The sequence below is a fragment of the Magnolia sinica genome, chromosome 8 (assembly GCF_029962835.1).
Source record: "Magnolia sinica isolate HGM2019 chromosome 8, MsV1, whole genome shotgun sequence".
In the NCBI taxonomy this organism is placed as follows: Eukaryota; Viridiplantae; Streptophyta; class Magnoliopsida; order Magnoliales; family Magnoliaceae; genus Magnolia; species Magnolia sinica.
The window spans coordinates 33,868,856-33,893,279 of record NC_080580.1 but is presented as its reverse complement, the minus strand read 5'-3'; the positions used below and the strand labels follow the sequence as shown (position 1 = coordinate 33,893,279).

General features: G+C 41.7%; 1 protein-coding gene across 3 annotated transcripts; it reads left to right on the top strand.

The window, feature by feature from the left end:
* Nucleotides 1-14,800: 14,800 nt before the first annotated feature.
* Nucleotides 14,801-23,280, top strand: LOC131253215 (uncharacterized). Of its 3 annotated transcripts, XM_058254120.1 has the most exons (3): nucleotides 14,801-15,504; nucleotides 16,609-20,950; nucleotides 21,084-21,188. In XM_058254120.1, exons 1-2 carry the CDS (start codon nucleotides 15,022-15,024, stop codon nucleotides 20,884-20,886), a joined length of 4,761 nt encoding a protein of 1,586 aa, XP_058110103.1. In that variant the 5' UTR covers nucleotides 14,801-15,021; the 3' UTR covers nucleotides 20,887-20,950; nucleotides 21,084-21,188. The 3 variants fall into 3 exon arrangements, with proteins under 3 accessions (XP_058110103.1, XP_058110102.1, XP_058110101.1); XM_058254119.1 differs by lacking the exon at nucleotides 21,084-21,188 and adding an exon at nucleotides 23,028-23,280 and having other exon boundaries at nucleotides 14,801-20,950; XM_058254118.1 differs by having other exon boundaries at nucleotides 14,801-20,950.
* The last annotated feature ends 1,144 nt before the right edge of the window (nucleotides 23,281-24,424 follow it).

Below are 24,424 nucleotides of genomic sequence, written 5' to 3'. Positions count from 1 at the left end.
ACACTCAACCCATCATAGATGTGAGCACTCAGATTCCTGTCATTCTTGACTGGCCATTCCTCGATACATCAAATGCAATCATTAATTGTGGGAATGGAGTAATGAAACTATCTTTTAGGAATATGAAATTAGAGCTAAACATCTTTAACACATGCAAACAAGCGAATGATATTGATGATACCCACAAAGTTAACTTGTTCGATTCATTTGTGGAAGATAGAACACTTTTAACTCTATACTCTGACTCTTAGGAGACTTGCTAGCCCACTCTCCTAATTGACATGTTTAGGGAGATGGCCAAATTGTTCAATGTGAAACTGGTACTTAAAATTAATCGGTGGAGGCCACAATTTGAAACTTTTCCCCAAACCAATACAATGCCTCTACCGTCTAGTCTCAAGGCACTGAAACTTGACCTAAAACCTTTGCCCGCCGATCTTAAATATGTTTACTTGGGTCAAGACGAGACATACCCGGTGGTGATTTCTTCCCACCTTAACAAAGAACAAGAGAGTATGCTCATCTCTACTCTAAAAGAACATAAGGGAGCCCTTGGATGGTGATTTCATCTTCATCAATTGTCCATGGTAGCAAAGTTGAACTTTACCCTATAGATAATCTTCTTTATAAATTCTTTAAATTTGATGCTTATCCAAAAGATATAAGAGTCTAAGCTACTATAGCCCATGAAATCTAAAATTAGAAAGATCTCCCATAACTCCGATCATAAAAGAATTCATTATAAAGAGAATATATATCGAGAGGTCATCTGATACACTATAAAGGTAGGGCAAAATAGAATGCGACGGGTCCATAGATATTACATAGAGCAGCTCACTATAATGTGGAATAACTAATAATAATACCAAAAACTCATTAGGTAGAAGGACTGATGATAATGTTAGAAGCCCGTAAAGTAAAGGAATAGTGTTGCTATTATTAGGCTTAGGAAAACTGAAGGATCACCATAGCTATCCAATCTATAATAGGCATTGCTTGTTAAACACGTATCAATAAAGACTTTAAAGTGAACTTAACATACATTCTTGATCATTCTGATGATATGTTTCATAACGAAGTAGAGATATAAGATTTGAAAGAATAATTAGCCCAACTATCGAAATATACTTTCCCATACTTTGTACATGCACTCAACTTATTTGTTAGGCATGTAGTAGGATATAAATGGCACATGAGACATAACCAAATATAAATATTGTAAATTGTGTACATGATGTATGAGATATTTTTGTAATGCTTGATTGCACGTAAGATAAATCGTAATCAATTAATGATGCAAGAATTTATGGTCATACAAGGCTTTTGGAGCACCATAGTTAACTTTAACAGATAGAGCCCGATCTGATCTAAAGGTGTGACATGTAGCCAAATACAAAGATACGAAAAGTAGGACTCAGTTGTGTGACTCAGTCCCTCACTATAATGGTTATGGATAGAACTTAATCATGGGTACGTGAAGCCATATACCATAAAGTTCTAAAATGGATGTATTCATGAATGGTGATAGGATCGAGCTTTATAGATTGAATACCAAGCTTATGGCCATGACACTTATGATTTTTTTACATCGGGCTCTTAATCGTGATCTAAGAGATGATGGAATCAGGCTCACGGCCAGACCTAAATGGGGATGGGATTGGGCTTATGATTGCGACCTAAAGGGAAATTGAATTGGGTTAATGATCATAACCCAAAGAGAGATGGAATCGTGCTCATCGCGATGACATAAACCCTGCGTCATCTATTATACAATTAGAACTCTAAAAACTACCCAAGTAAACTACTCTAATACGAAAAAGTAACTCCTAGCCATAATGTTCACTTTGGCAGGTTTATATCCTACTTGATAGGATCCAAAATCATTATATTCACTGACCATGAGGTGCTAAAGTACCTTCTTTCTAAGAAGGATGCTAAGCCTTGTTTGCTAAGATGAATCCTTTTACTCTGAGAGTTTGAAATTAAAATACGAGATAAGAAATGAGTAGAAAACGTAGTGGTTGACCATCTCTCTTGGGTTGTTTTATCTAACTCCATGGAGACAATACCTATTAATGACATGTTCCCTGATATTGCTAATTATTTTGCTATAGTTACAATTTTTACTCACTGGATTGCGCATGATAAAAAGAAATTCTTTGCCAAGGTACGCACATTCTTCTAAGATGATCCATATCTTTTTAAGTATTGTTCAGATCAAATTATTAGGAGATGCGTGCCTGATAATGAACAACAAAGCGTCATCTCCTTTTTCATTCATATGCTTGTGTTGGCCACTTTTCGGCTAAAAAGACCACAACAAAAGTTTTGCAGTATGACTTTTATTGGCCCATTATGCTCAAAGATACACATGAACTTTGTAAAACGTGCAAGCAATGCTAGAAATTAAGAGGTTTATCCCATAGAAATATGATGCTACTAAACCCCATTCTTATCATTGAAGCCTTCGATTATTGGTGCATCGATTTCATGGGACCATTCCCCCCATCCTTAGGAATTATTTACATTCCACTCGCTGTTAATTATATTTCTAAATGGGTCGAGGCAATTTCTTGCTAAAATAATGATCATTGAACAATCATTAAGATTTTAAAGGAAAATATTTTATCCCAGTTCAAAACACCTCGAGTCATCATAAGTGATGGAGGATCTCACTTTTACAATAGACGTTTTGAATCATTAATGAAGAAATATGGTATTTCGCACAAAGTGAGCACCCCTATCACCCTCATATGAGAGGCCAAATTGAAATATCAAATAGGGAGATTAAACAAATTATGAAGAAAATGGTTAACCTACATCACAAGGATTGGTCACTTCAATTGACTGGTGCATTGTGGGCCTATTGTACAACATATAAAAATCCTTATTAGTATGTCACCCTATAGACTTATCTATGAGAAAGCTTACCACTTGTCTGTAGAGTTGGTATATAAAGCATATTGGGTTATAAAGAATTTCAACTTCAATTTTGACAAAGCCGACTCACTGCGTAAGTTACAATTGAATGAACTTGATGAAATCTGGAATGATGCTTATGAGAACTCTCAGATATACAAGAACGGGATGAAAGTGTTTCACGATAGGAACATTCTTTAAAAAAGTTTTGAATAAAACTAGAAAGTTCTCCTGTATAACTCGAGACTTCATCTTTTTCTCGGTAAATTGAGTTTTCATTGGACCAGTTCCTTTAAAGTCAAAATGGTTTATCCTCATGGAGCTATCGAGATAAAAAATCCAATGAATGGTAACATTTTCAAAGTGAACGGTCATCGCCTTAAACCATTTGTTGAGAAATTTGATTCAGAGGATTTGTTCATCCCTCTGAATGAGCCTGTCTATCAAGACTGACCTTCTAATCTGATGGAGGTCAATCTATCCATTTATTGTTTTCTTAGGATTAGGATAGAATAGTTAGGCTTGTTTTAATTTTTTCAGTATTAACCCCTTTAAATGGTGAAGAATTCATACAATTACATTGATATTCCTTGGGTACTCTCTCTCTTACTCATTTCTCTTGTATTTTCATTGTCTTCCGCGGTCCTTCCAGTCGAATTTCGACGACCCGCGACGCGTAGATAACATTGGCGCACGCTCTTGAGTCACATCCTGTAAACCCAAGCCGACTCAAAACGAGACCTATGTCATTGCGACCACGGCATCGCCGCGGTTTCGACGACGCGTCTCGTGCGTCAATGCGATGCTCAGATTATGAGATCCGGCCCGTGCATTATCTAGGTCGTTGATCGCTTGATCGTGGGACCCACCTACCCCTATTGTTGTACTTTCCTAGAAAAAAAATAATTACTATGATGTCACCCTAGGGGTGACATCACCCTACCCTACCACCTTACCTTCCCTTTTCCCCATAAGTCAAACTCATTAATTCCCATTACCTCACCATCCCTCTCTCCCATCACTCCCTTACATCATTTCTCTCTTTCACTTCTCTCCATTCCAAGCAATCCCTCCATGGAGCAACCCACGTCCATGGCTCCCATGAGAGAGCTAGTGTGGCCCACCTCCCTATCTCCCATCTCCACCATCCAATGATCATCTCCACCATTGAAATTGTTTCTTTGGGGCTCTATCATGCATTGGCGGAAGAAGGAAGAAGAGATCTCGAGGTGGGTGCTTCTCTCTCTCTCTCTCTCTCTCTCTCCTCCTCATTTTTCTTTTTTTCTTGTGTGATGTGTGGCCCACTTGGATGAACCCCACCTTGAGGTATGTTTTATCCAAACCATCCAAGTCATGTGGGCCCTACCTTATGGCGGTGGAAATACAAGTATCGGTTTGATTTAAATCAGGTAGGCCTCGTTCATGTGAGGACCCACTTTGATGAAATATGGCCACATCGGCATGGGACCCACCACTGTGTTTATGCATGCCGTCCAGCGTCCAGGGACGCTGGACGTGAGGGTGGCTAACGTGAAGTGTGTGTTTTGGCATTGGCGTGTACTATCTGTACAAAAAAAAAATGCTTTGCTTTTAAAGTTTAGGGTGGGTCACTCATATAGGCCCTACCTTGATTCATAGAACTAATCTACACCGTCCATCCCATTCCTTAGCCTATTTTAAGCGTTGAACCGAAATTTGAGACCGATCTGATAATCAAGCGGGCCATACCATAGGAAATAGTGGTACTGCCATTAAAACCCACCGTGATTCTTCTATGCATCAAAAATATGTCGCATATTGGTCTCAATAGGTTGGTTTGAGGCCGTAGAACATAATAGACGGGTTGGATTTTTCAAATCCAGGCCTTATATATGAAAAACCACAGGAAATTAAAAAAAAAAAGGAGATTTGGCAGCAGCGCCTGCTGCTGCCGCTGACGCCAGCAGCGTCTCTGCCGAGCGGACGCCAAACGGGCAGGGATCACGGGTCCCAGCCGTGGGTCCCACCGTGATGTGTGTGAACATCAGAACCGTGCATTTGGTGGGTCTCCCTCCCGGCTATGGCCTACCCAAAAATCAGCCGTATACGGAACTCAGGTGGGCCATACCATCTAAAATCATGTGATAACATGCCTAAAAATATAAAATCATCTGGTGGGGCCTTCTTGAGTTTTGGATGTGATTGAAACTTGGTTTGGACCCCTAATTATATGGGACACCTATAATGGACGGAGTGGATCTGATTAATGTGGGTCCCACCTAGTATAAAAAAAAATAACAATAACAATAAAAATGCTTTGACGTCCAGAGGAGTCTGGACGTCCAGCGTGAAATAGGGAGGCCCCCTTGGCCTCAATTGTGGATCCTACCATGATGTATGTTCTACATCCATGCCGTTCATTTAATAGGTCCCCTTTTATGATGCGTTGGTTCCAAAAATTAGTCATAAAAAGTTCTCGGATGGCCCACACCATCACCTTTCATACAGTGGTGTACCAAGCCACATGGAATCAACTGCTGGGGTCCACATGCAGCTTGGATCCACCTGAAACTCGGTTTGGACCCTTAAATTGGTGGGACACACACAATGAGTGGGTTGGATTTGTGAACTACATCACGGTGGACCCCCGGGACCACATAACCATACCAAAAAAAATTGGTGGACAAATAAATATTACAGTGGGCTAAAGGCCCACGTGACCTTAAGAACTGGTTGAATGGTAAGTAAACATTGCAGTGGGCCCCTGGCCCATGCGACTTTATCAACAGATTGGATGCAAGTAAACATTTCAATGGGTCCCATGATCATGTGACCCTATCACAAGGTTAAAAAATAATAATAAAAATAATAAATAAATATGTAGAAAACCCAAGTCTGTATGACCTTATCAACAGGTTTGAATGGAAATAAACATTATGGTGGGCCCCAGGTCTATAAGACCTTATCAACAGGTTGGATGCAAATAGATATTATAGTGGCCCAGGTTGGATGATAAATAAATATTACAGTGGGCCCTAGGCCCATGTGACCCTATGACTAGTTTGGATGGAAGATAAACATCATGTTGGCCTCATTTTGGATGGACAGTATGTTGGGCCCTAGGTTGGGTGGAAAATAAACATTTTGGTGGGTCTTACTTAAGACCTATTTATGTATGTGTTGTGTCCACAACTGTGGACCTCCATCATGGAACATGTGACTTATCTATTCCTTCCATCCCTATGGGACCCACTATGATGCATGTGTTTCATCCAACCGTCCAACCATTTTTGGAAAATGATCCTTTTTTTAGGTTTGGGACGAAAATAAGTCAGATTTACTTATCAAGTGGACCATAGTGCACGGTGAGGATTGAACGGCTATCTTTGAAATCTTGAGACCCTATGATTTGATTAGATGGGAAATAAATGTTATGGCGGACCTTGAAAATTTTAGTAGTGGAAATCATTATCACCACTTATATTGAGTGTGGCCCATTTGACATACATGGGGCCCATTGATGTGGCCAATTTGATGTATGTATGACCATGTTATGAGGCCTACTTTGATGTATGTTGTGGCCCATTTGTCAGGCCCACTTTGATGTATCTTTATCCACGCCATCCAGGGCAGGCACCCCATTATGATATATATATCAGGGCCCATGGGTCGAGGCCCATTAGTGCTGCCTATTTGATACAACCCACTTGATGTGTACGAGGCCCATTAGGGCGGCCCATTGATGCAAGGCCTATTGTGACATGTATTGGGCCCATGACGCGTGACCCATTTGATGTGTATAAGACCCATGGGTAGGGCCCACATATTATGTATTTGAAGCCCATGAGCAGAGCCCACCTGAGGTTTATATATGGGCCCCATTAATGTGACCCACTTGTATTTGAGGCCCACGGGTTGCGGCCCATGGGTCGTGGCCCATTGTGATATATACTCGGCCCATACGTCGTGGCCCATTGAGATGTGTTTCCGACCCATTTAGTGAGGCCATTGTGAAATATTCCTACTCTTGTGATGAGGCCCATTGAGATGTATTTCTGGCTCATTGATGCGGCCCACTTGTTGAATTGAGGCCCATTGGTGTGGCGTGCGGCCCAATGTATCGACCCACCGTGATGTGTAGGTCCACGTGCTGTATGTGTAAGGCCCACCTGTGATGACTATTTGAGGCCCACTTGTTGGATATTTGGGCCCATCTTATGTTTGACTCTATGTGGACCACTCCTTGGGAGCAATGTTGGTTAAATGTCCACATTGCTGGGCAGTGATGGTTGGATGTCCACATTGTGACCCTTCCTTAGGCCTTATCAGGCCCATTCTCGTCATTCTCTTAGTGGGTTAACCCAAATAAGTGGGGCCCATTTACCACGGACGGATGGCTCCATGCTATCAGATTTGATATAACCACGGCCGAGGGCTGATCTTTATATTATGGTTGATCAGATGTTCATCTATGGACCCAGTCTTGTCTATATGACTGGTCGTCGGTGTTGATTATCGATGCTGATTGTCGGTGCTAATTATCGATGTAGATTATCGGTGTCGATTTGTCGAGGTCGATTGTCGAGACCTATATGATGTATATGTGACCCGTAATTGAGGGTCAATGTGATATGTATTAAGCCTATGATGCATGGTCCATTTGATATATTCAAGACCCATGTGTAGGGCCCACATGTCCTGTATTTGAGGCCCATGGGCAAGGCCCATTGTGATATGTATTAGGCCCATGAGCAGGGTCCACCTATTGTGTAAATGTGGCCCTTGAGTAAGACCATTGTGTTGTATATTAGGCCCTTGTGTGAGGCCGTGGGCCCATTATATGTTTGACTCTATGTAGGCCATTCCTTGGGGGCAATGTTGGTTAAATGTCCACATGGTCGAGGTCGATTATCGATGCTGGTTGTGGATACCAGTTGTGAGTATATGGCGGCATAGCATCATGATACATGCTCATACGCATCATTTGCATGTTTCTTATGAGAGGTGGTTGATCATTGCATATGTCATTGAACATGTTGTTATGAGACTCCACGATAGGTGGAGAATGAGCGCACGGTATGTGCGGGATTGATGCATAACCTGGATTGTATGACTCATGCATCTTGCATTGTGTGCCCTAGCGATATCAGGGCCGTAGCCTCCATAGGCATATCGTGGATGGCCAGATGGGACACCAGAAATGTTTGGTTCTAGCATATGGGCGCCATAGATGTCTTCGGGTGAAAATTCCTAAACCTCTAAGGCCAGGAGACACCCCAACGTTCAGACCGAGTGAATACATGAGCGCCCGAGTGCTGAATACCAGGAGGCCGCGTCTCCCACTGTGTCGTGGTCGGTTGGGAGGGGTGTGGCAATACTAGGCTGAGTATGACCAGCTCATAAATGGGTCTACTACCGACATGCCGGATAGGTATTGGCAGACTATCGGCCGAGTGGATAGTGAGGTTTCTTACGCTCACTTGGGTTGCGGCTAGGAGAGCGGCAGTACCATTTGGAGTGTATTAAACCCTGGTGATGATCCTAGAGATGAACTGTACTGATATGTAGATTTAGTGAGCAGGAGTTGCATACTCATTAATGCATTCATTCATTCACTACCCACTCGGGTTGGTGGTGCACAACTATTTGTTACATGTGCCTTCGCAATGGCCAGGATTTCGGTTAGGGCGCACGACTAACCTGAGATCAGGAGTTTACCACATCGAGTCTGACTATCCAAATTAGGTATGAGACTAGTTTGGATAGAAGTTCCTTGTGATGGACCCCATAGCCTGCGATACTACGTACTATCATCCCGACTTCACACTCCAGCATGGTCATTCCATTCGCACCGCATATTGCATGACATTTGCGGCATATGACATTTTGGGTTATTGTGTCCCTGCATTTATATGGTTTAGGTACGATTAATGCTATTTGTGTTACTCATCAGAAATGTATATTGTATTGCATCCTCTACATCTGATATTTGGCCATCTATGATTCCTCACTTGCATAGTTGTTCTACATTGCATATTCTGACATTGATTGACTCATGGACTTGTCCGTATTTTCGCTTACTCTGTTACGTATGTTTGTGATCATGTCGATATTCTGTTTACTATGACAATTCATGCTCTTGTCAATATTTCTGCTTATTTCGACATTATACAATTTATGGATTACAAGTACTTTCGATATTGTGTGATTTATGATATTACATCCTCTACATCTGATATTTGGCTCGCTTTAATTCCTTATTTGCATATTTGATCTGTGTTGTGTACCCTGATATTGTATGATCCATAGATTTATCAGTACTTTCGCTTAATTTGATTACTCTGATATGGAATACTTGACACTTACCTTGTACACATACTTACACCACCCTCTAAGCTTTCTATAAGCTTATGCACGATAGATGCGTGCAGGTGATGTTAGGTTACAGCAGTGTTGAGCTTGGAGTGTGCAGCGGTCTTCTGGAGCTTGATTTTTTATTGATGTATTTTCCTTTCAGCATTGTACTCAAATGATTATATTAGTGGATATATGATGGTGATGTTGCCTTTGTGAATTAGGTAATCTTATGGTTATGCTTATTACAAATTAAACGTACATTGTAAAAAAAAAAATCCTCCTTATAAGATCCCAGGATCGGAATCTGGCGTATGAACGCTAGGAGCCGAGAATGGGGTACTATGGAGGCTGTCGGCACCAGATTCGGCAATCGGGATTCCTGTGAATCCGATTTCTGGGTTTGGGGCGTGACACTGATGCTCATTCTCCTTCTACTATCATTGTCTTATGTTATAATGTATTGCATATCTTTTACATTGAGGGACAACATAGATTTTAGGTTAGGGGATGAGATTAGATGGAACAAAATTATATATATATATATATGTATATATATATGTATATATATGTGTGTGTGTGTGTGTGTGTGTGTGTGTGTATAAAATTCGCTAGTCATTGGCTTACACTTACTTAAAATTTAAGATTTCAAATTTCTTTTTGGAAATTGATATTACGTGTATTTAAATATATTTGAGTGTATGATGATAAGATACAAAGTAATTTTTGAAAGTCTAGAGTCCAATTAATTAGTAGATTTTTGAGTAAGTTCTTTTAATCAATTTATTGATAGAAAATTTAAACATAAATTGAGCCTAATTCACATTTCATGCCTAATTCATATTTTGTGAAGTTAACTTGAATTCTTAATGTTTAACTTCATAATTACTTAAGAGTGTTAAGAACTAATTCTGGAGATCCTTATCTACCTTGGTATGAAAACAAATAAACAAACCATCTAAAGAAAATTAGAATTAAAAATAGCTACATATTGAATATACCTAAATGAGAAAATAATAAAGGAAAAGAAAGAAGAAAAGATAATGTGAAAGTTGTTAATGAAAAAAAAAAAATCAAAAGTTAGAAAAATAAGTGAAAAGGAGATGGGTTTGAAATCAATAACTTGTGTTGATCTGTCCACTCTGAGGTAATAATCATAGTTAACATTATAAAGAGAAGAGTTTAAATTTTATGAATTATAAGTTAGAAATTCATTAAGCACACTAAAAACTTGATGTTTGAATAGATTTTGTTAATTAATTAATAAAAGATAACTTAGTTTAATGGTTTACTAGTTCGATGATTTCTTTATATCTTTGAATTATACTTACATATATATAAGGTTGCACATAATGCTGTTTTTTTGAGAAATGTTAGAAATTTGAATTTTGGAGATTAGTTTTTTTTACATGTTTTGCTTGGGATTAAAATGCTGGTTGGGGGGTGTGTGTTGAGTGTGAAATATTATATATATTTTTTCTCATTATGCAACGGTTTTATAAGCATAGATGCGCTTAATTGATCCAATTACGTATGTTTTCCTACGTATGAAAAGAATGATTAAAGACAATTTAATGTTCAAAGAATGACCAAGTGAAGATTTAGAGATTTTGAGGTGATTAATGAAGAATTCAAGTGCTAAAGATCTAAGAAAACCAAGTGTAAAGGAGAGAAAAGACTGGCAAAATCACAAAGTTTGACAACAGAATTAACAGACAGTTCAGTCCCACCTAAGGTCGGTTCGATCCGACCAAATGTGCACAGAATAGTCTAACAACTAACTATGATTTTCAGACATAATTTGGCTCGACATTCGGTCCAACCAAAGACAGGTTTGGTGTCATTGAAGATATGTTCGGTGCAACTTAAGGAAAACAGAGACTTCAGATGAAAATCGAAGAAATTCAGTTGTAATCGAGAGTTAATTCAGAGCGATTGAATGCTATGTTCAATGAGATTAAAGGTTCCAGTCGTTTGCTGCTGAGGCATAACAAAAATGTATAAATTGAAATTAGTTTCAATTTGGTGTAGATTTTTTCTATTTAAATGGATGTTTTAAGCTTTCTTAGATATGAATTAGGGTAGAAATGATAAATCAATAAATTATAGAGCCTCCGTGTTGTTCTTCTTCTTCGATCCTTTCATTCTAGTTAATTTTTATGTTTTGCTTTTTAAGTTTTAGCTCAACATGTCTTTGATTGGCTAATCTCTTAGCTATGACTAATAGGTAAAGCTTGTAGTTATTCTTAATGTTTTAGTTTACTTTGATTAAAGTATTTGATTTGATTGTTGAATAATTCATTGATATTTGGTTTGAATGAAAATTTATTTCTAATTTACTTTAAACCATTGTCGACTCTAAGTACATTAGATGCTTAGGAAGACTAAGAGTAATTTCTTATCTCTTTTGTAATAGATTGATATGTAAAATCGATTGATCTATCGTAGACTACGGGCAAGATAGATGCTTTGAAGCCCCTGCAATTAATACTTTAGTGCATGATGTGGGAACTGATTCAATTGAAATTCAAATGTTTTTTGATATATGAATAATGATTTAACCGCTCCATTATTCAGCTAGATATGATAGGACATAACTTTGATTTCAATTAAGTAATCCAATTGAATCAAGTGAATTAAACATTAAGATATAACTTTAAGTGGATCCTTAGCGCTCTAGTATTTTATCTTTAATAATTTCATTCACAATTACTTCTTAATTTAGATTCTATTAATTAGTTTAGTTCTAGTTTTAGTTCTAAAGTGTTCCAAAAATTGCACAATTATAAGTCCATATGGGTACAAATTCGGTCTCACTAAATTATTATTACATCGCAGCCCTGCACTTGGGGTTTTCCGAACAGTTTATTGTAGCAAACACAATTTAAGCCCGTAAGTAATTGGAACATTTTTAGTAAGACCATGATTTAAGCTTGTAAGTAATTAAAACAAATACAATTTAGGCTCGTAGTAGTTAGAGTATTATTAGTAAAACTATAGTTTAAGTTCATAAATAGTTGGAGCAAATAAAATTTAAGTTACAAGTAATTGGAGTTTATACGATCCTTTAAGCTCGTAAGTGATTGAAGCATGTTAGTTTGCCTTTTGAACCCTGAGTGGGATGACTTAATAATACAATTTATGCTCGTAAGTAGTTGGCGTGATTATAGGTTAAGCTCATAAGTAATTAGTTAGAGTGAGTCGAATCCATATTATGCATCTTGATGGATAGAGCTTAGTGGCTAAGGCTACTTCACCATCCTCGATTAAGGTCACGCACCAAGTGATTAATGCTGCTTCAGCTCTCATTTGTGATTAAGGTTGCATACTAAGTGGTTAAGGTTACTTTGGTTCTCATCCACGATTGATGTCATATGCCGATGGTCAAGGCTATTTTTGCTTTCATCCACTTATAATCATGCTGCTGAATGAATGATGCTTAATTCCATTCATCATAGTAATTTGAGTGAGTGATGCCTAATTCTACTCATCATAGTAATCTGTCAGAGTGATGCCTAATTTCACTTACCATAGTACTTTGACTAAGTGATGCATTACCACCCTATGACGGTGACCAAATTACCACCCACAAGTGATGGACTCTTCTTACCATTATGGTGATGATTTACAGGCCCCTAGTATACATAGCCCCAATCAAGGGTAAAACCTGACACTGTAGCGAGCGGCCTAGTCCCTCATGATTAGACACTATGGCTAGCGGCTCAGTCTCTCACATTAAACCCTATCCTATGAGGCAATGCCTTTCTCAGCAACTACCAATAGAGAATGATTCAACCATTATTTATGATGATGAATCCTAACTAAGCGTATGGCATGTCACTATAGTGGGTGACTTGGTCTTTCGTAGTTGACCTGTATTTTATGGTATGACGCCTTTATTAGTAGTCACCTTTAATAATGATTCAACTATGATCTATAGCGATGATTTATAGGGGGCTGGCACAGGCACAACACTATTGGCTAATCTTCGGAACCGAAATATATATGGATGGGCTCACTAGAATTATTTTTGAACAGAATGGATGAATCAGATGGAAGGTCCGGCATTGAAGTGAGGCCCGTTGGGCCCGCTACTAATGGTGGAAGTTGTCCAGGAAGTTCCTGCACAAGGATGCTGGGTGGAGCCCACTGCCATGTTAGTGAGAAATCTATTCTGTTTATCTGTTTTTCAAACTCATTTCACAACATCCGACCAAAAATGAGTTGGATCAAAAACTCAAGTGGCCACACGAGAGAAAAAAGTAGGGATTCGGTGAGAACCGTTGAAACATTCTTATGACCGTAAAAGCTTTGTTTTAGGATAAAGTTTTTGTATTTTCACTTCATCACAGTGGTAATGACCTTATAAACGGTTTGGATGGGATATAAACATCAAGGCAGAGCCCAGGAAGGTTTCAACGGTAGGTATTTCTTTTCCCAATTTTCCCTCTGGTGTGGCCCAGTTGAGTTTTGTATCCACATCATTTTTGGTCACTTGTACTAAAATGAGCTTGCCAAATGGATGAACGGGATAGATTTCCAACAAACATGGTAGTGGGCCCTACCCAGCATCCTTGTGCAGGAACTTCCTGGGACAGGAAATCCGCGTCCCCGAATACAGCCTGGCGGTGGAAACGGATTGGCTACTCCCCTGCCACTGGCCAATGGCCGATGGTCGGTGTTCTGTGGACCTTAATATGATGTATGTGTCACATCCATGCTGTCCATCCATGTTTACAGATAATTTTATGGAATGAACCCGAATCCTAGGTAGATCAAAATCTCATGTGGGCCACACAACGTTGATTGAACTCTCTCCACATAAAACTTCCTAAGGCTACAACAGTTTTGGATCAAGCTGATATTTATGTTTTTTTAGCTTCATTAGGTTTGTACGACCTAATATACAGGTTGAATGTCAAATAAACATTACAGTGGGCCATAGGAGACTTTTAATGGTAGACACTCAATCACTACTGTTTTTCCATGGTGTGGTCCACCTGAGATTTTGATCTTCCTCATATATGGAATAAATTATTAAATTTATGTGTAAAAATGGATGGACGGTGTGGATAAAACAAATAGATCATGGTGGGCCCACATAGCACAGACCACTAGCCACCTGGCTAGTGCAGCGTCACTAGCCAAACCGCGTCCGGGTCTTTTACGGGGGCGTAAAACAGGTGTTGCAGAGGATTCCGATCTTTCCTACACGTACACGATGTTGGAAAAACGCCATTTCAGTTTCTCCTCGCGCGAATCGCCCTCTTACCTGCCAACTGGCATATAAGGGATGCGGATGTGCGCGTTTCCCACGTCTCCCCCCCTCTGAGAAGAGAGACGAGAAACGAAGGCCCAAAAATTTTCCTTCCCGTTCCCGCCCTTAACTCCATACGTCTGTGTCGGACTTCGTGCGCATCCTCTCTCAGGTACGCCCAATCCTTCAAACTCTAGCCCTAACCCTAACAGTCATTCCCAGTCCTATCTCTCTCTCTCTCTCTCTCTCTCTCTCTCTCACATATGGCGTCTAAAAATTCCTCCTCCGACAGCGCCTCATTCCAAACCCTAACAAAACCCTCATTCCACGACACCCACATTCACCTCGACGACCCAAACGCTCCCACATTCCAAGACATTGCAATTTCTCTGAAACCCGACAATGGAGCTCAATGGATCGATGACTCTTCTCTTCTGGACCAAAATCAGAGCAGTGTTGTCGATACCGTCGAAGGACGTACAGATGGCTCATCTTGCCCCGAAAAGTGTCAAATGAAAGAGGACACCAGAACTGTGAGTGGGATCGTCAATGGAGTACATTCTTCTTTGCTTCCGTCCATTGATGAGAATCTGACCGATGATGATTTTGTTAAGTTATCTAATGGTTTGGATGAGAATCAACTGACGGATATAGATGGTTCCAAATTGGGTATCTCTGTTGGTGGGGAGAATCAGATTATTGAGTCAAACTCTTCAATCTTGGAAGTCACGTTACCTAATAGTGTAAATGATGCTATGTCCGCTGAAGTTCTTGTGGTGGAAGAAGCTCAGACTTCTCTACAATTTGAAGAACGAAACATGAATGGTGATGTTTCTAAGTTGGGTGATTGTGTGAATAAAGAGGAGAATCCGACTGTGGGTGCTCGCCTTCAAATGGATCGAAAGGAAGAGAGTTGTTTGCCTGATGAGAATCGGATATTGGGTGGATGTGTTACGGAAGGAGGTGCTTCTGTGCCTGTAGAGGCAGATGGGAAGGTCTTGGAATCTACAGTACAAAATGATTTACATGATAATATTGCGATTGAAGTTCCTGCAGTGGAAGCTCAGGTTTCTCTGCTATGTGAAGAACAGAACATGGATGCTGTTGTTTCTGAGTTGGGTGATTGTGTAAATGAAGAGGAGAATCAGATGACGGGTGCTCACCTTCAAACGGATCGAAAGGAAGAGAGTTTTCCGCCTGTTGAGAATCGGATATTGGGTGGATGTGTTATGGAAGGAGGTGCTTCTGTGCCTGTAGAGGCAGATGGGAAGGTCTTGGAATCTACAGTACAAAATGATTTACATGATAATATTGCGATTGAAGTTCCTGCAGTGGAAGCTCAGGTTTCTCTGCTATGTGCAGAACAGAACATGGATGCTGATGTTTCTGAGTTGGGTGATTGTGTGAATGAAGAGGAGAATCAGACAACGGGTGCTCACCTTCAAACGGATCGAAAGGAAGAGAGTTTTCCGCCTGTTGAGAATCGGATATTGGGTGGATGTGTTATGGAAGGAGGTGCTTCTGTGCCTGTAGAGGCAGATGGGAAGGTCTTGGAAGCTACATTACAAAATGATTTACATGATAATATTGCGATTGAAGTTCCTGCAGTGGAAGCTCAGGTTTCTCTGCTATGTGAAGAACAGAACATGGATGCTGATGTTTCTGAGTTGGGTGATTGTGTGAATGAAGAGGAGAATCAGACGATGGGTGCTCGCCTTCAAACGGATCGAAAGGAAGAGAGTTGTTCACCTGATGAGAATCGGATATTGGGTGGATGTGTTATGGAAGGAGGTGCTTCTGTGCCTGTAGAGGCAGATGGGAAGGTCTTGGAAGCTACATTACAAAATGATTTACATGATGATATTGCGATTGAAGTTCCTGCAGTGGAAGCTCAGGTTTCTCTGCTATGTGAAGAACAGAACATGGATGCTGATGTTTCTGAGTTGGGTGATTGTGTGAATGAAGAGGAGAATCAGACGATGGGTGCTTGCCTTCAAACGGATCGAAAGGAAGAGAGTTGTTCACCTGATGAGAATCGGATATTGGGTATATGTGTTACGGAGGGAGGTGCTTCTATGCCTGTAGAGGCAGATGGGAAGGTCTTGGAAGCTACGGTACCAAATGATTTACATGATGATATGGCCATTGAAGTTCCTGCAGTGGAAGCTCAGGTTTCTCTGCTATGCGAAGAACAGAACATGGATGCTGATGTTTCTGAGTTGGGTGATTGTGTAAATGAAGAGGAGAATCAGACAATGGGTGCTTGCCTTCAAATGGATCGAAATGAAGAGAGTTGTTTGCCTAATGAGAATCGGATATTGGGTATATGTGTTACGGAGGGAGGTGCTTCTGTGCCTGTAGAGGCAGATGGGAAGGTCTTGGAAGCTACGGTACCAAATGATTTACATGATGATATGGCCATTGAAGTTCCTGCAGTGGAAGCTCAGGTTTCTCTGCTATGCGAAGAACAGAACACGGATGCTGATGTTTCTGAGTTGGGTGATTGTGTAAATGAAGAGGAGAATCAGACGATGGGTGCTTGCCTTCAAACGGATCGAAAGGAAGAGAGTTGTTCACCTGATGAGAATCGGATATTGGGTATATGTGTTACGGAGGGAGGTGCTTCTGTGCCTGTAGAGGCAGATGGGAAGGTCTTGGAAGCTACTGTACCAAATGATTTACATGATGATATGGCCATTGAAGTTCCTGCAGTGGAAGCTCAGGTTTCTCTGCTATGCGAAGAACAGAACACGGATGCTGATGTTTCTGAGTTGGGTGATTGTGTAAATGAAGAGGAGAATCAGACGATGGGTGCTCGCCTTCAAATGGATCGAAATGAAGAGAGTTGTTTGCCTGATGAGAATCGGATATTGGGTGGATGTGTTAAGGAAGGAGGTGCTTCTGTGCATGTAGAGGCAGATGGGAAGGTCTTGGAAGCTACGGTACCAAAAGATTTACATGATGATATGGCCATTGAAGTTCCTGCAGTGGAAGCTCAGGTTTCTCTGCTATGCGAAGAACAGAACACGGATGCTGATGTTTCTGAGTTGGGTGATTGTGTAAATGAAGAGGAGAATCAGACGATGGGTGCTCGCCTTCAAATGGATCGAAATGAAGAGAGTTGTTTGCCTGATGAGAATCGGATATTGGGTGGATGTGTTACGGAAGGAGGTGCTTCTGTGCATGTAGAGGCAGATGGGAAGGTCTTGGAAGCTACTGTACGAAACAATTTACATGATGATATGGCGATTGGAGTTCCTGCAGCGGAAGATCAAGTTTCTCTGCTATGTGAAGAACGGAACACGGATGCTGATGTTTCTGAGTTTGGTTATTGTGTACATGAGGAGAATCAGATTATTGGAGCTCAAATTCAAACAGATCAAAAGGAAAAGAGTCCTCCTGACGAGACAGAAGGAGGTTCTCCTGTTTCTGTCGTGGTGGTTGGGAAGGAAGCTGAGGAAACCTGTGCTTCAGAAGTTGGGGTTTCTCTGCTTACTGAGAATGAGATAACAAGCTGTTTGGGTATAGATTCAGATACTTCTCTTGGCAGCTCTAGGAGCCAAATTGTGGGAGCCAATGTTTCTGAACCAGTGGTTTCACTTCATGTTGAGAATCCGGTGTTGGATGGTCCTGTTGTAGAGTTGGGCACTTCTTTTTGTGCAGATGAAAAGGAAATCATGGAGACCCATGTTGTGGAAGTTGGGTTTCCTTTGCTTAATGAGAATGAGGCAGTGGCTGGCCTAGTTGCAGATATGGGTATTTATCGTAGTGCAGATGAAAAGCAGATTGCGGGCACGGGTGAAAAGAAAATAGTGGGGGATGGCATTTCTGAAGTGGGGGCTCTCTGTGATGAGAATCAGATTATGGATAATTCGATTGTAGATCTTGGGGTCGATGAGGAGAACATTGTGGGAACGCCTGTTCCTGACCTGGGAGTTTCTCTGATTAGCGAGAAGCATATGACATGTAGTTTGGTGGTAGATTTGGGTCATTATCATAGCATTGATGGAGAGAAAACTGTCGGAGCCCATGGTTTTAAAGTTGGCCCTTTGCTTTGTGAGAATCATATGGTGGGTAGCCTAGTTGTAGACTTGGGTGCTTCTCATGGCACAGTTGAAAATGGGATTGCAGGAAATGAGTTTGAAGGGGTGGGGTCTGATGTGAAATCTTCTGTATTAGAAGAGCATGAGGGCAATGATGTTATGAAGGTGTGTACTGATAATTCGCCATCAGCTCAGAAAACAGCAGAGAAGCGAACTGTGAAATGTACAGCTGCAAGTCATGGAACTGATACTGTTCAAAAAGAGCACAGTGCCAGTTGCTACCTTCCCGAGGAAAAAGCTGAGTTTTCCTTTTATGATTTGGTCTGGGGTAAAGTGAGGAGCCATCCTTGGTGGCCTGGACAGATTTTTTATCCCTCAGATTCATCGAAACAGGCAATGAAACATAAGAAGAAGGACAACTTTTTGGTGGCATATTTTGGGGATCAAACATTTTCTTGGTGTGAAGCATCCCAGTTAAAGCCTTTCAAGATGCACTTCCCGCAAATGGTAAAGCAGAGCAATTTGAAGGCTTTTGTTAATGCTGTTGATTGTGCCTTGGATGAAGTTTCTAGGCGCGTAGAGCTGGGGCTCGCATGCTCATGCATGGGTGAAGAACAATATGTCAACCTCAAGTGCCAGATGATCGAGAACACTGGGATTCGGGAAGAAGCAAACAATGCGGGTGGTGCTGACATTTCTCCGTTTGAACCTGATACGCTTATTGAGTATATCAAGGAATTAGCTCTGTTCCCATCAGGAGGCGACGAACTCGAGCTCGTGATAGCCAAGGCTCAATTGACAGCCTTTTATCGATCAAAGGGCTTTTCAAAGCTGCCTGTATTCCATGTATATGGAGGGTTACTAGAGAACGGTGCCGACTTTTCACCTGCTGATGGAAAACCTCTCAAAGGCACGGTCAAGTGTGGAATCCCAGTTTCAGTAAACGAAGGGCAGGTGTTGGATTTAGATTCTGGACAGGGAAATCTGAAAAGCCAGGACGGTTTGTCTCATAAATGGAAATACATTTGGGACGATGGTTTTGATCACAACAGAAAAAAGAGAAGCTTGGCTGAATTGATGTTTGGGAAGAAGGCTATTAATCTCGTAGATGGTGACAGAGGTAGTGCTGATGGAAAAGTTGGTGGTAATTTGGCTTCACCTTCTTCTGCTAAGAAATATAAGGCCATTGACTCATTTTCTGATGACTTGCTGCAAACTAGGGAAAAAAGGGCTTCCTCACTAAGTGCTGCTGGTACTGACTCCCTGCCTCTGAAAAAATCTTTAAAGGTTGGGGGGCGCAATTGTAGAATTGCAAGCGAGCCAAGTGGGCCCTCTCAAATCCATAAGCACAGTGGAGAAAGGTTACAGAAGAATGCAATTAAGGTAGAACCAAGTGGACATAAAGCTGTCCATGTCAGTGTTTGTCTCCGCTCTCCTGAAGAGACCCAACACAGGTGGATTGGAACTGACAAGGAGTATTCCTCTCCTGATGAGATGCTATCACAACTCTCCTTGATGGCACGAGATCCTATGAATGGTTACAGTTTCATGTCAACGATAGTTAGGTTCTTCACCAGTTTCCGGAATCTGCTCTATTGGAATCTTTCTGGTTCTGAAAAGCACAAGAAACCACTGGAGAAAAATAAAGGTAGCAAAACTGATAAAGGAAAATCATCCAACTCTAAGCCCGGAACCTTTAAATCCAATAATATGAAGGATAAATATGAAAATGATAGCAAAACCGATGCAGGAAAATCATTCAACTCTGAGCAAAACGATATGAAGGATACGTATTGGACGGACATTACTGTACTTAGCGGTCCTCAAGAATCACCACCACACAAAAGCCACAAGAGAAAGGGAGAATCCCAGTTGCAGAGCCCAATGAAGAAGAAAAGGCCCGCAAGTGAATCATCAAATTCTCTTGAACTGAGCCCAAAGTTGGAATCCGAACAGAAACTGCTGGTTGATGACGCAAATCATGAATATGCAGCAAAAAACCAAGGGGGCAACTTGGATGACAATTGTGAGGAGGATTGCTCCCCTACGGCACTGATTTTGAATTTTACTGAAGCCGATTCTCTTCCTTCCGGAACGGATCTAAGCAAGATATTCAACCGATTTGGGTGTCTAAAAGAATCAGAAACAGAAGTAGTGAGAAAGACCCGTCGTGCAAGGGTAGTCTTTAAAAGGCGTGCTGATGCAGAAGCAGCTTTCAGCAGTGCTGGTAAATTCAGCATTTTCGGACCGGCACTCGTTAGTTACCGGCTCAGGTATTTGCCTTCAACACCGAAAGCTACCCACCATGCCACAACACGGACAGAAAGATGCTAAGTTCAAATGGCGACAACTTAACGTTTCCACTGCTTGGAAAGGACAGCACTTTGTGAGGTCCCAGGTACACCCCTCCCCCCCCCCCCCCCCACCACCACCAAATTTCTGCACCTGCCTGTAAATTCATTAAAGAAATGCTTCCTTTGTTGCATTGAACAGCTTTATTTATCTGTATCTTGTTTTCTATTTTATCTCAGTTGGGGTTGAAGTTTAGCAATGGATGCATCGCGAAATTTTGAAATTAGCTGCCTAGATTGGTCAAATGAATGGGTAAATACTGAAGAAGCTCTCCTTCTGTTTTATATTTCATCAGAGAGGTACCTGTGGCCTGCTTTTTTTTTTTTCATTTTGTCAGAAATTTCATGTGCTTTAGAGCAGTGCATGAAGAATGTAAATTTTAAACCCCTGAAGTTGCATAGTCCTTGATGAATTAGGAAGTTACCCGATTCCTTGATGAATTAGGAAGTTACCCGATTTGGAAATGCCCTCTTGATTCTTCAGTTTCTAGCAGGACTTCTATTTTGCTTGTTTTTAAGCCTCTTGAGAAAGAGGAAGAGAGGATGCTCGATCATTGTAGCTTGCTCTATTCCCTCTTCAACCTCTTTTCTGCTCCCATCAGTCACCGTGCTCAGCTCCAGAACTCCCCTAGGGCCCCCAGACCTCTTCTCCACGCCCACTGCCTTAAATGAGAATAAGGAAATGATGGCATTGTGAATAAAAGGAGGGGCCTCGCATGTGCAACAATTCAAGTAGTTGGGCACACATGCTCCTTGGTAGATCTCATCTACACAAGATGAAAGTACCTCTCGTGGGTCTTGATTTAAACCCTCCACACATGTGGAGGAAGAGACGCGTGCGAGGGCATTAGAAGCCTCTCCCTTTAAGATATGTGGTTACATCTCCTGGTTAGGCACATCACCTACCCCCACTGCTATGATTCCCATCACACACATGGCCCACGTCTCGCTCTCTTGCTTTCCAAGTTGGACTTGTGTCTGGCTTGACCCCACCGCTTCAGCACCAGCCTCCAGACTGCTCCTCAACACAACCTATAGCCCAAGCCTTTTCCGACCCTACTCTAAGCCTGCTAGCTAGTATTACATTGGTCACCCTCTCCTCCTAGAGGTCACTTGGGTTGTCAGAGCATCGGACACGTGGTGAGCCATCTCTTCTCTCGTGGTCCATTTGGGCGGCTGATAGGGTGGTGGCAAGCCTTCAGACACCACGCCACTTACGCTTTCTTCTTTGATCGACACGTAACTACCATGCCTTTAGGTGGAACACAGGAGCATCAAAGCTGCACTCCGTTGTCCTTTGCCATTGCTTCTTCGCTTCCGACCACCTCTTTTAGGGCATCCTTAACCCACCTTCCTACCTCCACTCGTCATTTCTCTCCTCCTCTCTTCCCTCACCACCTGCAATGACACTCTCCTCCCCCACCACTATAAAGATCCTTTCTGGGGCCTGCATCTTCTGTTTCTTCCTGACACAGACCCTAGCTATCCGGAGCTCCTTGCATCCCTTTGTAACGGAATCAAGGTGATCGCCTCGCCGATGCAGGACCCACCCCAATGTTGTAAAGACATCAGGACCCCAATGCGGGAGCTCCGAGATCTGGTACCATACATCCTCCCATAAAAAAGACCACTTGTTCCATTGGAAGATGGAGATGACGGACCCATCTTTGAAAAGGAAACTAGCCTAGATTATCTTGTCGAGGTTCTCATTCAGTTAAAGAGAGGTCCACAGCTTTGAGCTGCTTATCGGTTTTAGTACCCTTTCTTCCTCCTCCAACCCTTGAAACGACTAGTCCCTCGCCTTCAACAATGAAGCCCCAACCCTGATCATTGCTACCAGGCTCCACTGAAGAACCTTCCAAGCATTGTCGACTATTCTCAGGGATTTTGATATTAAAAAATCTAAACCAAAAAAAAAGAAGAAGACAAATCAAAATATCTTTTTCTTCACTTAACAAAATCAAGTGCTGGTTTTCCCTACATAATTAATTCTACACTCAACGATAGTAAAATTATTAAAGGACACTTGCATGTTTTTTTTTTTTAAGGTAAATTTATCGAAAGACAAATCATAAAGGAAGAACAACTTTATTTATCTGTGTCTTGTTTTCTTTTTTATCTCAGTTGGGGTTGAAGTTTAGCAACGGATGCATCGCGGAATTTTGAAATTAGCTGCCTAGATTGGTCAAATGAATGGGTAAATACTGAAGAAGCTCTCCTTCTGTTTTATATTTCATCAGAGAGGTACCTGTGGCCTGCTTTTTTTTTTTTTTTTTTTTCCATTTTGTCAGAAATTTCATGTGCTTTAGAGCAGTGCATGAAGAATGTAAATTTTAAACCCCTGAAGTTGCATAGTCCTTGATGAATTAGGAAGTTACCTGATTCCTTGATGAATTAGGAAGTTACCCGATTTGGAAATGGCCTCTTGATTCTTCAGTTTCTAGCATGACTTCTATTTTGCTTGTTTTTAAGCCTCTTGAGAAAGAGGAAGAGAGGATGCTCGATCATTGTAGCTTGCTCTATTCCCTCTTCAACCTCTTTTCTGCTCCCATCAGTCACCGTGCTCAGCTCCAGAACTCCCCTAGGGCCCCCAGACCTCTTCTCCACGCCCACTGCCTTAAATGAGAATAAGGAAATGATGGCATTGTGAATAAAAGGAGGGGCCTCGCATGTGCAACAATTCAAGTAGTTGGGCACACATGCTCCTTGGTAGATCTCATCTACACAAGATGAAAGTACCTCTCGTGGGTCTTGATTTAAACCCTCCACACATGTGGAGGAAGAGACGCGTGCGAGGGCATTAGAAGCCTCTCCCTTTAAGATATGTGGTTACATCTCCTGGTTAGGCACATCACCTACCCCCACTGCTATGATTCCCATCACACACATGGCCCACATCTCGCTCTCTTGCTTTCCAAGTTGGACTTGTGTCTGGCTTGACCCCACCGCTTCAGCACCGGCCTCCAGACTGCTCCTCAACACAACCTATAGCCCAAGCCTTTTCCGACCCTACTCTAAGCCTGCTAGCTAGTATTACATTGGTCACCCTCTCCTCCTAGAGGTCACTTGGGTTGTCAGAGCATCGGACACGTGGTGAGCCATCTCTTCTCTCGTGGTCCATTTGGGCGGCTGATAGGGTGGTGGCAAGCCTTCAGACACCACGCCACTTACGCTTTCTTCTTTGATCGACACGTAACTACCATGCCTTTAGGTGGAACACAGGAGCATCAAAGCTGCACTCCGTTGTCCTTTGCCATTGCTTCTTCGCTTCCGACCACCTCTTTTAGGGCATCCTTAACCCACCTTCCTACCTCCACTCGTCATTTCTCTCCTCCTCTCTTCCCTCACCACCTGCAATGACACTCTCCTCCCCCACCACTATAAAGATCCTTTCTGGGGCCTGCATCTTCTTTTTCTTCTTGACACAGACCCTAGCTATCCGGAGCTCCTTGCATCCCTTTGTAACGGAATCAAGGTGATCGCCTCGCCGATGCAGGACCCACCCCAATGTTGTAAAGACA